General features: G+C 41.0%; 1 protein-coding gene across 6 annotated transcripts in view; it reads right to left on the bottom strand.

Moving 5' to 3' along the window:
• TMEM164 (transmembrane protein 164) overlaps positions 1-14,976 on the bottom strand; it is a 247,134-nt gene that overhangs the window by 148,468 nt on the left and 83,690 nt on the right. For all 6 annotated transcript variants that reach the window (XM_063083372.1, XM_063083368.1, XM_063083371.1 and 3 more), the window contains one exon: positions 14,411-14,477. In XM_063083372.1, coding sequence (XP_062939442.1) covers positions 14,411-14,470 — 60 coding nt within the window. In that variant the 5' untranslated portion in view covers positions 14,471-14,477. The remainder of the gene's footprint in view (positions 1-14,410; positions 14,478-14,976) is intronic.

Here is a 14,976-nt window from a genome sequence, read left to right as displayed (position 1 = left end):
AAGGGGAATGCTTCTAAGGACAATACAACAGAGTGAGCCAGACTCACACTCCCAGACTCCATGCCCAGATGCCAGCGACTCAGGCCATTCCCCACAAGGTGGGGCTTTAAGCCCATGACCACCCAGGGAGCCTAGGGCTTCATCTACTGAGCCAGGATTCCGAGGGTCCCAGACCATCAACTGCAGTGCCCCTTCCTGCTCTGAATAGTTTCCTGCATTTGCAAACCTACCCTGGCCAGGGAAGCAGGGCAGCTCTTCAATATGCACACTCCTCTACCACAATGAACAGGAATCTTAGAGGGAACATACTACGTGCAGTGGAGGGAAATTACAAGGACCCCTCATCTCTAGCTCCACTTCCCAACTTATACTGGTGCTCCCTTGCAGCTTTTTGAGCCACTTTGCAAGTTTTTTTGTCATCGTTGTTCTTTTTAAAAAAAAATCCTTTTGCTGGGCTTCAAATCTTTCTCTTTATTCTAAGTCAAAACCATTCTCAAAGGCACCTTAATAGCAACTCAAATATTTTATAATATTGTTATTAATAAATAATAACCCTAGCTAATCTTAATTGAGCACTTTCTACTATGTATCGGACAGTGTGGCAAGTATTTTACATGCACTACTTTATTAAAGATTTAGGAATTATTTTGATTGTCCTCATTTTACAATATGCAACAGGCTGAGAAGGGTTATTAATGCTGTAGAAGGAAGACTGGAACTGTGATCTGGCTGGACAAAAAGCCTGTGCTTTGCTGGTTGGGTACTTGATTATATTAAGGAATTACTGTTAATTTTTGTAGGTATAATAATGGTATTATAATTATATATATAAGTATATATACAAATGAGTCCTTAAGCTTCTGAGCTGCATAATAAAATGTTTACAGTTAAAATTACAGGAGATTTCCTTCAAAATAATCCAGGGATAGGTGTTTGTGTTGGGAGGGGGAGGATTTCAGGTAAAATGAGGTATATTGATTTTAAAAAAACAAATGGTATGGAGGTTCCTCACACAATTGCAGATAGATCTACCATATGACCCAGCTATCCCACTGCTGGGAATATACCCAGAGGAATGGAAATCATCAAGTCGAAGGTATACCTGTTCCCCAGTGTTCATCGCAGCACTCTTTACAGTAGCTAAGAGTTGGAACCAGCCGAAATGTCCATCATCAGATGAGTGGATACGGAAAATGTGGTACATCTACACAATGGAATACTACTCAGCTATAAAAACGAATGAAATACTGCCATTTGCAACGACATGGATGGACCTAGAGAGAATTATATTAAGTGAAACAAGTCAGACACAGAAAGGGAAATATCACATGTTCTCGCTTATTTGTGGGAACTAAAAATAAATAAATAAATACACAAAAAAACGGGGGGGAGGGAAGAAGACACAACAATTACAATTCTTTGAAGTTGATACGACAAGCGAACAGAAAGGACATTGTTGAGAGGGAGGGGGGAGAGGGAGGAGGGAGGGAGGTTTCAGTAATGGGCCACAATAATCAACCACATTGTATATTGACAAAATAAAATAAAATTTGGAAGAAAAAAAAAAAAACATAAACAAAAATGGGCCATGTGTTGACAAATGCTGAAACCGAGTGATGCATGCATTAAGGTATATTTTCTTTACTTCTGTACATATTTTCAATTTTCTATAAAATCTGTGGCCATCTGCAAGCTAGAAAGAGGGCCCTAACTATGCTGGCACCCTGATCTTGGACTTCCAGCCTCCAGAACTATGAGAAATAAATTTCTGTTGTTTAAGTCATCCAGTCTATGATACTTTGTTTTGGCAGCTCAAGTTGCCTAATATACCTACCCTAATCATACCACCTATCCAATAAGCATTTATTGAGCTCCTACTGCATGCCAGCCCTGAAGTATCCTTTCACTTTCCTCCAGTTCCCTCATGGCAATGCAGTATCACTGAACTTAAACAGAAACTCTATTTACTTTGACTGTTCTTTTAAATATGCTTAAAATTCCATATTGTAATTTGAATGTAGATGACTTGGGACTCCTGAAGTATCACGATGCCTCCTTTGGGAAGAAGTGACATTTTCTCAGCCTAAGTAACTTCAAACTCTGTATGACCTCCACAACAAGCAGCATCACATTACCCTCAGTTCCCCAACAACAAATGTTTTTTAAAGAGGATAGAAGGAACCTCCTCAACCTGATAAGGGCATCTATGAAAAACTCACAGCTAACATCATACTTGAAAGACTGAGTATTTTCCCCCTAAGATGAAGAACAAAACACTGATGTCCACTCTCGCCATTTCTATTCAACACTGTACTGTATGATCTAGCCAGGACAACTGAGCAAGAAAAAGAAATAAAAGGCATCCAGATTGGAAAGAAGGAAGTAAAACTATCTCTATTCATAGATGAATCTTGCATGTACAAAATCCTAAGAAATCCACACACACAAAAAATTAGAGGTAATAAGTGAGCTCTGAAAGGTTGCAGGATACAGTATTTCCACAGAGTAGCAATGAACAATATGAAAATAAAGTTAAGAAAACAATTCCATTTACAATACCATCAAAAAGAATAAAATACATAGGAATAAACTTAACAAAACAAGTACAAAACCCATATAGTGAAAACTACAAAATATCCTTGAAAAATAATTTAAGACCTGAATAAATGGATAGACAACCTGTGGAATGTGGATTAAAGACTTAATATTGTTAAGATGGCAATATTCCTTAAATTAATCTATAGTCAATGTAATCACTACCAAAACTCCCAGCTGGCTGCTTTGCAGAAAGTAACAATATAATCCTGAAATTCATATGGAAATATAAGGGTTGCAGAACAACCAAAACAATCTTGAAAAAGAACAACAAATTTGGGCACCCACACTTCCCAGTTTCAAAATGTTCTACAAAGCTACAGTAAACAAGTGTGATGCTGGCATAAGTACAGACATACAGGTTAATGAAGGAGAATTGAGGGTCCAGAAATAAACCCTTACATTTATTTTTGATTAACTTTTGACAAGGATACCAAGATATTTTAATGGGGAAGGAAGAGTCTTTTCAACAAATGGTGCTAGGACAACTGAATACCCATATGCAAAGAAACGAATTTGGACCCCTTCCTCACAGCATTTATAAAAATTAACTCAAAATGGATCATAGTCCTACATGTAAGAGCTAACACTATGAAACTCTTAGAAGAAAACTCATAAATCTTCACGACCTTGGATTAGGCACTAGTTTCTTAGATATAACACTAAAAGCACAAGAGATCCCCCCAAAAAATGGAGAAATTAGACTTTGGCAAAATTTAAAAAATTTGTCCTTAAAAGAACACCATCAAGATAATGCAAAGACAATCCACAGAATGGGGAAAAATATTTCCAATCATTTATCTGATAAGGGTCTAATATCCAGATAAATCTCTTAAAACTGAACAATAAAAAACCAACTCAATTAAAAAATGGAAAAGGATTGGAAAAGACAATACAAATGGCTAATAAGTACATGAAAAGGTGTTAAGCATCATTAGCTATCAGGGAAATGCAAATCAAAACCACAATGAAATACCACATCACACCCTCTAGGATGCCTATAATAAAAAAGACAGACAATAACAAGCGTTAGCAAAGATGTGGAGAACTTGGAACCCTCACACACTGCTGGTGGGGATGTAAAATAGTACAGCCACTTTGGAAAACAGTCTGACAGTTTTTCCCAAGGTTAAATACAGAGTTACTATGTGACCTAGCAATTCCACTTCTAGGTATGTACCCCAAAGCAGACATTCAAACAGATACTTTTACACAAATCTTCATAGCAGCATTAGCCACAATAGCCAAAAGGTAGAAACAACCCAAATGTCCATCAAAGATGAATGGCTAAACAAAATGTGATGTATCATGCAAAGAAATATTATTCAGCCATAAAAGGAATGAAGTACTGATGCATGCAACAACATGGATGAACCCTGAAAACGGTATGCTGAGTGAAAGAAGCCAGACACAAAAGGCCATACTGTGTGATTCTATTTGCATTAAGTGTCTAGAACAGGCAAAGCCACAAAGACAGAAAGTAGCATGTTGGATACCAGGAGTGGGAAAGGAGGAAATGGGGAGTCACTGCTAATGGGTACAGGGCTTCTTTTTAGGGTGATAAAAATCATCTAAAATTAAATAATGGTACCCCACAGAAATGGGCAATCAATTATGTTTCAATAAATAAATTTTTAAAAAATAAATTTCCATTGTTTAAGCCAAAAAAAAAAATAGTAGTGATAGTTGGACAACACTGTAAATATACTAAAAACCACTAAAATGTATACTTTAAAAGGATAAATTAACCATAATTAAATTAAATCTCAATTAAACCACTCTTCCAAAAAAACTGACTGAAGAGAGAGAGAACAAGGCACGTACTCACTTGTGCAGTGCTTTTTCACTTAAAGCTCTCTGTTGTCTCTTCATTGTTATATATTTTATCTGTTATATTTTCTTTATATAGTAGTCCCCCTTATCCATGGCTTCACTTTCTGAGATTTCAATTACCTGTGGTCAACCACGGTCTGAAAACATTAAATGGAAAATTCCTAAGTTGTTTATTTTGTTTGTTTGTTTGTTTTGGTGGATGGCCAGCACCGGGTTCTGAACCCTTGAACTTGGTGTTACAAGGCTGTGCTCTAAACCAACTGAGCTAACAATTTCTAGGCTTTAAATTGTGAAAATGAAATCTCCTGCCATCCTGCCTTGTCCCACCTGGGAGGTGAATCGCTCCTTTGTCCACGCTGTCTATGTTGCCCACCCGTTAGTCACTTAGTAGCCATCTCAGTTATCAAATCGTCTACTGTTGTATCGCACTGCTTGTGTTCAAGTAGCCATGATTTTACTTCATAATGGCCCCAAAGTGCAAAAGAACTGTCACTAATTTATAAGTTAAATTCTATCATAGGTATGTATGTAAAGGATAAAACATAGTGTATATAGGGTTTGGTACTAGGGTTCCCCCAGTTTTGGCATCCACTGGGGGTCTTGGAATGTATCGCCCACGGATAAGGGGAAACTACTGTACCCTATCTGTGAGGTAGAGAGAACAGATATACTAATCCCATTTGACAAATGAGGAGACTGATGTTCATGAGGTGAAATCACCTCGTTCAAAGACCTAAGTCCCAGCCAGTGGCAGGGCAGAACCAGAACCAGGTGTACTGCACCATGCCCTGGTTGCACATTGGAATTGCGTAGGGTGCTTTTTACAAATGCGTATGTTTTGAAAGCAGCTCTGGGTATTTAACTGTGAAGTCATGATTGAAGATCACTTATCCACAGACTGGAGAGAGTGAAATCACCAACTAGACAAGGCTCTTATTGCATAAAAAAAAAATTGCTTGGGGTAGTGGCTCAAGGTGGAGAAAGAAGACACTGGTTAAGACCACTAGAGGCTGTTCCTTCTAATCTCATTTTAGGAAAATAGAACAAAGGCAAACGACTGTAAGTTTGCGAGGTAAACAGGCTGCTTGCTGCCTGGCACTCAGTCACTCACTGCTGCCACTCCCTAAATGGGCTGAGGGGCTTGGGGCCATTGACAAACACTAAAGGTCTGGACACTTTACTCCAAAAACAAAATGAAACACGGGTGGGCTTAATTCACCTATCAGGAGGGAGGAGAGAGGGCTGGCCAGTTCCCTAATCAAACAGGCTGTCTCTGCAATGAATGCAAACAAACAAAGGCAGCGTGAGCCAATGCAGACAAGCAAGCCTGCCAGGGAATTTTAATCTCACTCAGGGAGGCTAATTCAGAAACAAAGCCCCTTCACATCACCACCACCGAACAGCTCAGGGAGCCAGGGCCAAAGCTCTCAAGACTAACGTCAAAAAGGGCATGCCAATAGGAGCCCCCCACAATGTTTAAGATAATATTAGTAACAACAGCAGCATCTGACACTTATTGATCACTTACTATGTGCCAGGCGCTGGGCTAAGTGCTTACCACACATTATCTCTACTCAACTGAGTGCCATTTTACAGATAAGAAAATGAGGTCAGCAAGGTTAGGTCCCTTACCCAAGGTCACATGGCTATAGGCAGAGGAGACGGCCATAAAATCATAGACAGGCTGGCTCCAGGGTGGGCACTTTGGACCACTACACTATACTAACTCTTAACATCGATTCAGAAACAAAAAGACTTCCAGAATACGCAGCAAACAATTTTAAGAGTCGTTACTGCTTGATGATTTCTGTTTCAGTCTGGTGTTTTTGTATCTTCTACTTTTTTTCCATTATGAACATATATTGCTCTTGTAAAGAAATCATACACACAATAGTAAAAACTAAAGGCACAAAAGCCTCTTGCTTTTAGTTGTTTTTTAATGTGTTGAAAAATAACCACCTTTGCACTGGTGGTGATTTTCATGATTTTATTTATATTTTTCTGTATTTCACAAATTTTCAGGGGCTGGAAAAAATAATTCACTTGAAAAAATACCATGTATCACCCCTCTATCTTCACACCTAAGATACCAGGACATATGTGAGAGGGATCCCTGAAATTTCCCTGAGCAATATGCAGACTCAGGTTGGCTGATGAATTCATTGATTCTATCTGTGATATCTACCATGCTCAAGTATGAGGCCCTGCAGGGGGCAGTCACAATGCAAAAGACACTGTCCTCACAGAGAATAGTTCTGATGCAATAGAGGAACCTGGGAAGTAGGCTGAATATACTAGTGTGGTCCAACCAAACTATGGAATGCTAAACAACTACTAGAAAAGGAGTTATGTCCATGCCTGAAGAGACTACTGACTGTCTAGTGTTAGTGTTAGGTTAAAGGAAAAATATACTGGAGTAATGTTTATAGTATAATTCCAACTGTATAAGAAACCTAAACCCAAATAAACCAACAATCCTAGTAATATGAAAATCTTTAGCTGCATGTATGAGCAAGAGAAGTGTGGAAAGATACATAAACCTCTGACACACTTTACTCCTGGACTGAAAGTTGGTAGAATAAGATGATTGTTTTTTTCTTTACATTCCTCTGAAGAGTTTTTCAATAAGTATACATTATTTTTGTAACCAAAAAAAAAAAAAAAAAGAATTCTAAAAGTAAAATCAACCTCCAAAATTGCTAATAGATATTGTAAAAAAAATTACCACAAGGAGATGATTTGGCTTAATACTTGCAAGTAAATCTAAATAATTAGGAATAAGGAGGAAGGAAGACCATGACCTTTGGTATCAGAAAGACTGAAGTTGTCATGTCAGTTCTGTCCCTTCCTCTGTGCCCCTGTTCAAGTTACTTAAACTCTCTGAGGCTCAGCCTGTAAAATGGAGACCCTAATGCCCACCTCACAGAGTTCTGGTGAGGAATAAAGACCAGTAATTAAGAGCTAACAGTGCTGTGTTATGTGCTTTATACATATTAACTAATTTAATCCTCAGAACAGCTTTATGAGGTAGGCACTATTATCACCCCCATATTACGGATGAGAGGACTGAGGCCCACAGAGGTCTAGCAACTTGCCCAAGTTTGTGTTTTTTCTCTCTCTCCCTTTCTCTGCACCCCCATCTCTCTCTCCCTCACTCCCTCTCCCTCTCCTTTTCTCCCTCTCCTCCCCCACTCTCCCCGCCTCGCACAAACACACACACATCTCCCACAGGAGTGGCCAGCCAGGATATGAACATAGAGAATCTGCCCCAAGCCTACCCTCTTAGCAACTACACTAGGATGAGATATTTGTAAAAGAGCTATTCTGATTGCAAAGTCCCATCTACGTGTAAGGGATTCATATTAGCAGAGGTTGAAAAGATAGAAAACACATATCAAATCTACACACTAGAAAGGGTTTAAAAGACATGACAGAAGCAGTGTCACAGGATGTCTTCTGGTGATTTGCAAATTAGTGGTAATGTCTGTATGTACAGCTGGAATCCATGACTCCTCACCCCGCTCTTCAGAATCTCAGCACTGAGTTTACTGTTTCCCACTTCCATGCCATGGCATTCCCTTAACTTGAACTGTCTCCTTCACTGCAATTTGCATGCACAGTTTCTAATCATCCTTCAAGGCTCAGCTCTGGCTTTATTTTTCTGGGAAGCCTTTCTGGACCACTTAATCCAATGATCACTCCAGGAGGTTGCATGTTACAGTGCAAAGTGCACAGGTTTAGCTTTAGCACTTACAAACCATTTAACTCGGAGCCAGCCATTTAACCTCCCTGAACCTGTTTCCTCATATGTAAAACAGGGTTCTTATGAGAATTAAGTTATAATATATGTAAATTACCTGCCAAGTAGTATGTGCTTGATAACTACTAATATTAATCCAAGTTCCCATTTCTTGGAACTTGGATTGACTGCAATTTAGCAATTCAGCCTGAACTGCCTTGTGATTTTCCTTTTTCATGATTTCAACTTTAATACTTCCATAACTTCTCAGGCACATACGCCTTATCTTTCTAACTAAACTGCTAGTTCCTTGAGGGCCAGGAATGTACACCGGCTATCTTTGCATTTCCTGCAACACACAGCATTAGACCTGACGTAGGTGCTCAATAAAAATCTGTGGATTGACTGGTGTGATCCAGGTTGAATTCATAGAAGACATAAGACCCTCACAGCATAATTTTAAAATAAAGGTAGTAATAAGACACATTCTAGGGTAGTCCTTAGAATTTGATTTGGACCAGGAATCCAAATGCTTCCCAACACCCCCCACATCCTTAGATACAGTGCATTTATCTGACCAGAAACACACTGGCCTTTGTAGAAGGTTGGGGCACAATTTTGCCTCAATCAATTCCTCAGAAAGTTAAGACTGCTTTTGAAATCAACCTTTTTATATTTTAAGTAACCTCAGGAAAGCAATGGGACATTCTGTCCCCAGTTCAGTTCCAAAATCCAAACTATTACTTTTTTAAATAGCTCGGTTTGCCAGTCACCAAAATAACTTTTCTAGGTCAATTAGCACATTTCAATGTGCCAATTAGCAAAGAGTGCGATTTTCAAGCCTATTTGTACTGGTGACAGCAAAGTTCTCCCAGCAGCACGCATGGGTACAAGGTGTGCCAGCAATAAAGTCGCATCCCAAGGACATTGAGATAATGTTCATGAATGGAGTGTAGACACCCCAGTAATGATTACTAACCTCTTCCGCTCACTCTGAGAGTCAGGCATATTCAAAAGAATCATCCAGCAGGAAAAAAAAAAAAAAAAAAAACTGGGCAAAAAAGGAGTGGTGAGAAAGGGGAAAAAAGGAACTAACATAATAGATCAACATGTATACACAATAATGGGCAATTTTGATAATGAGATAATAATATACTCGTGGTTTTGGGTTTTGAAGAAGAAAGGAACTTGATGAAAAGAATTATTATCCCTCTTACAATTCCAGTAGAAGACAGATCGGCTACAAACACAATTACAGGCCAGGCTAGAGTCTCTAGTCTGGGAAGGAGGCTGATGCAGTATATTAAGTTCCTTTTCTGTGTCTAGTCTCCCTTGCATAGAACTCTCCACATTCAGAAGAAGCTCTCATAGGGGTTAGAGGGTAAAAGGCAAAGGGCTGAGGATGCAGCATGGGCCCAGTGCCTCATTTCAGGGCCAGATCACCGGCTTCACAAGGTGAGAGCTGTAACTGGAAATCTAATATATATAACCAGGTTCCACAGTCACCCTACTTAGCTCCCATTTCTCAGCTTTCACTTTCCAGAAGGAGGTTTGGCCTGGATTGGATGATGTTCTTTGCAAAGTCACAGGCACAGATAAGGAACCCAGAATCACCATCAGGACAAAGGACCAGCGGCTCTAACAAGGAACTCACAAACTACACGGCACATCTGTTCTCCAAGCTATGACCTATTTACAGCCTGGGCGGGGGATCTTAACATGGGATCCATCGATGGGCTTGCAGAGGGAGAGAGGGGGAATGAGGAGGGAAGGTGGCAGTCTCTGTCCTTCCTGAAATTGTGTGCAAAATTGCATGCATTTATCTAGGAAAAGGCTCTATAGTTTTTTTCAACTACTGAAAGAAGACTATGGTCCAACTCTTCTAGATGGAGGGAAGCTAAGAAGCATCTCCAGCATCTTGCCTCATCAGCATGGAAACTCGCCCCAACTTTCAGTCATGGAATAGAAAAAGAGTTCTGAAGTCTGAGTCAGGAGACCTAGTTTCTAGCGGCACACACCTTGGCTTCTTAAGCAAGTCATTTATCCTCCTAAATCCCACCTCTGGAAGATTAGATTAAATCAGACTAGCTTTGAGCTACCTGCTAATCTAATAATCAATAGTTCCATGATGCATTTTCCCTCCTTTCCTCCAAGAAACAAATGTGCCTATCACTGGGAATCACCCTTAAGATATTTCGGCTGAAGCCAGAAAGTGACCTTCTCCAGAATCCTAGCCATAAGGAGCACTTACTTGTAATGTGGGCCATTGGAAGACACGGTTTTTCTTCTAGGGCGTCAGCTTTGAAGATGGAGAACCAGGTGGAACTGAAACCTGGGCATTCTCTGGCTGATGTGCAAATCCTGGTGCCAGTGAGTCACGGGCAGAGTAGAGCACACGGAAATGCGCTGATGAACCCAAATCCTTTGCTGACTGTGGCGACTCCCCCTAACCTCCTCTCGCTCTGCCTTTATGCATGTGAATGTATGCATGTGTATATCTCTGGTACTGGCACACACACTAATTAGTTCATTTTATTTTTCTTGCCTCCTCATTACTGCTAATGAGCAAAAAAAAAAAAATTAGAAAGATAAAGGGCCAAAAAGGAAGGGCAAAAGAGAAGTGAAAAGCTGGCTTCCTGCCTAATTGGATCATCAGGCTTAAGAAAGAGTTGCCAATCTTCCTGTGTCTCATTTTAAGTCAATCTGAGCTCAATTAAGGGGTTCCAAAGGAAAACATCCTAAAGGCCAAAGTAGCCCAGGGAGGGTCCCAGCCATCTAAAAGAACCAGACCAAAATCAACGGCAATGACTCATGCAAATGGGGACATCCTGAGCTTTTCTCAGCTTTATTTTAGAAAAACAGCACAAAGATTCACCAGAGTGACTGGAATCACTAGTTAAGAGGCGGTCCATCTATGAAATTTCAGTGTCAGGGAAAGTTACTTGAACACTCTTGATAAGCTTGTTGGCTATAGCTTGACGTTTACTTGGAAAGTATTAGCTATTGATGTAACAGATATAATAGCACATCTCCCATGAGAGAGGGGAAGGAGGAGAGAGGGATGTGCGTGCACACGCACATGCGCGCACATGCTAGAGAGAGAGAGAGAGAGAAAGCAGGGGAGAGGGGAGAGAAACAACATTTTCTGCATAGGGTAGTGTAGGTGCTATGGGCTGAGATGTGTGTCCCCAAAATTCGTATGGTGAAAACCCAACCCCCAGTACCTCAGAATGTGACTGTGTTTGGAGATAAAGCCTTCAAAGAGGTGACTAAGTTAAAAGGAGGCCCTTAGAGTGGGCTCTAATCCAATCTGACAAGTGTCCTTGTAAGAAGAGGAAGTTTGGCCACACAAAGAGACACTAGGGATGTGTGTGACAGAGGCCATGTGAAGAGGCAGCAAGAGGACGGCCACCTGCAAGCCAAGGAGAGAGGCTTCAGATGACATTAACCCTCCTGGCACCTTGATCTTGGGGATAATAACAGTACCTTGCCTCAAGTTTATTGTAGGGATTAAATAAATTAATCCATGTAAAGCACTTAGAACAGTACCTGGCACACAGTAAGCACTCAAGAAATGGCAGGTGATAGTGCTGCTGCTGTTATTGCTAAACAGCCTAAAGAAACATCAGCAGACCTAGAGAGATATATACCTTTGGTGTAACAATGCTGACTGAATGAAAATTCACCACTAGCTTTCTAACTGACCTTAGGTATGTGACGGGGCCCTTTGGGGCCTTTATTCTCATGCTTTTACAATGGGAAAAATAACTTCTGTTTATACTCAATGGCTCTGCAAGAAGAAAGCTATTGGGTTTTCATTGGGGGAAAGGTCTCACTAGGAAGACAGTTGAAGGTGGCCTGTCTAGAGGAATCAGACCCACCTCAACTGATGGTAGAGACTGTCTGGCCAGAATTGTGGGCTGGAAGCACACAAACTAAGGATCATTAACTATATCAGCCCAGGGAGAAATCTTGTGATGTGCCTCCCCTTCCTGAGATCTGACAGAGCTGCTGAAAACAGAGAAAGCAGCTCTCTATCTGCCTGACCTCTCAATTTCCTGAGAAATCAGAGACAGGGTGAGCAGAGATGGGCTCAGATAGCACTGGATCCACTTTTCTGCCTTAGCAGGTTACCTCCACAGGCCAGGAGTAATTTCTGCTCTGACACTGTTCCACATCCCTGAGCCAGTAAGGAGTAATGTTGTGGCATGTAAAGTTAGCCATTTTTTTTTAAGTGTGGAAATTTACTTTTTCAATTTGGTTATTTGCACGATTCTTTGGTATTACCACTCGAGCTCAGAGATGAAGGCAGGATTTCTGATGCTACATTTCACCAGGTAGAGTCAGGCAAGTCACGTACTGCGGGAGGTTCAGAAGGGACAACAACAGCCTGTGCCGGCTGGTCCCAGTTCACAGGGAAACACTGACCATAATGCAGCCCGCTCACCCTCCTGAGCCCCTACGTTGCCCTCAGCAGGAGCTCAAATGGTCTATCTCTAAGATGCTTTAGGCCCCTTGAAGGAAAGGGTCTAGGCCATATAAGCTACCTGGGGAATCCTGTTACAATGCAGATTCAGATGCAGCAGGTATGAGGTAGGGCTGGAAATTCTGCATTTCTAACAGGCAGCACCCATGTGATGCTGATCCAGCCCACACTTTGAGTTACACACTTGGAGCAACTTCACGTTCCAAGTCTCTAGGACACTGACTCTCCAAGAATGGTCTGAGGACCCCCGTGTCGGCATCACCTGGGGGCTTATTACAAATGCTCATTCCCTGCAATCACCCCAGACCCTCTCAATCAGACCTTCTGGGAATGGGGCCTGGCAAGCCTCATTTTTTAACAAGCCCCTCAGTGGATTGCTATGGACATGATGTTTAGAACCAATACAGAAAATCAGAGGTGCTCAGCATTAGAATTACCTGGGGTACTTTTTTTAAACACAATGCACAGGCTTCATCCCAGATCATGAACTGAGACTCTCGGAGGGTGAGGCAGGGCATTGGTGGTGTTCGTTTTTTTTGTTTTTTCGTCAGTTTGTTTTTAATTTTATTTTAATTGATAAATAACTACATATACTTATGGAGTACAATGTGATGTTTTGATATCTGTTTACATAGTAGAATGATTAAGTCAAGCTAATTAGGTGAGCCTGGAGCATGGCGAGGGTTCAAAATCATTGCTTTACGTGAAAGCTCTCTCTCTTAATTTCTACTGATGTATAATATGCATCTAGAAAAGTATAACTATCATAACGGTATACATGAATATTTGTGCGGAGGGGATGACTAAATCCTCAGAGAGAGCAAAGCACAGCTGTGGTTTCAGGATCAAGAGGCTTATGCTCTGGTCCTAACTCTGCCACTTAGAATTTATGTGACGCCCTGAACGTCAGTTTCTTCCTCTGTAAAGGAAGAGAACATAATACTTGCCCTATCTTATCTCACACAACTGTTATGTAACAAGACCTTGTAAAGTCTAAAATGCCACCCAAAATGGAGTATCATTTCAAGACTTAAACTATCATCTTAATGTATAAGGGAAATTTGTCACGAAAATAGGAAGCAGTCATAAAAATTTTACAGGTGATTTTTTTCCCTGAGCTTTCTTTCCTTTTTGCTTTCTAATATGGCCTGATAATTCCTCCCCAGTTCCACATGTGAAGGCTTGAGGACATGCCTCGTAGCTCCTGCTCCTTTCTAAGCTGGTTTATCACCCGGTCCCCTACCAAAATGGGATTCTCCCTGCCAGCCACTAGGGGTTGTGTAGCCCAGACTGCAACATGGATTTGGATGAATGGGGAAGGAATCTAATTCTTGCCCAACGGGGCCCTTGGTGAACTGAATAGGCTTTGAGGCTCCCCAGAAGATTATTCTAGGCCAACATGGCTGAGTCTACATGACAGCCCCTTAGAAAGCGTGGGAGCTTCTGTCTAATAGGTGGTGCCCCAGCCTCCCTTTCTTTCCACCAAACCTCTCCAAGAGTTTCTGAAGGTTTTTCTGATCTGTCCTAGTTCTGATTTAAACCCTTATTGTAGCCCCAGAGGTCCACAAAATACTCGCACCCCCATCAAGTTCCACTGCATCCAAACAGGACTTTATCAGACCTCAACATTACCAACATACATATTTTAAAAATCACATGGAAATATGGGCTAAGAATGAAGACAAGCACTGGATAATGAAGGAGAGAGCAAATACTGTTTGTATGTTGCTGGTACATTCCTAGAAACGACTACTTACCAGGCGGGTATTTACCACAGGAAACAGCAATGCCAGAAGAGCTCCATTCAACATGTGCATCTGCAGCCTAGAGGTGAAAACAGATAAAATCCTGGTCACGTTCAGACTCTGATGCAAAGGTAGAAAAGAAATGTGTCAGGTTAAGGCATGCCATATGAGAGAGACTATGTATATAAAAGAGGCTCTTGGTGTAAAACAGCACCAGAGTTTGCAAACATACAAAATAAATTTAAAGTAGCATATTTCATATTAACTGAAATGTTCTGAAGAGTTCAGAATCCCCCCAAACACTTCCTGAGCACACTTTGGTTACAATACTTCATTATATAATGAGCTGCGTAAACATTCAGTGGGCCCCAGTCAATGGCGTCAACTGCTGTAGCCCCGGCTGCATTAGAAAAGGCGAACCGTGGTAGCTCAGTGCTGTTATTACAGCAGAAACCTACTTATTATAACATGGCGGCTTATTTACACAGCCATGTCCAGTCCTTTTCCGCAAACAGAGACCTGGACAGAAAAGGCTAGTACATCCCAGGGAGCTAACTGCAGTGTTTTGCAAACGTTGT

Source organism: Cynocephalus volans, chromosome X (genome assembly GCF_027409185.1).
Source record: "Cynocephalus volans isolate mCynVol1 chromosome X, mCynVol1.pri, whole genome shotgun sequence".
Classification (NCBI taxonomy): domain Eukaryota; kingdom Metazoa; phylum Chordata; class Mammalia; order Dermoptera; family Cynocephalidae; genus Cynocephalus; species Cynocephalus volans.
The sequence above is the reverse complement of the archived record's forward strand: the minus strand, read 5'-3'. Positions and strand labels throughout refer to the sequence as shown.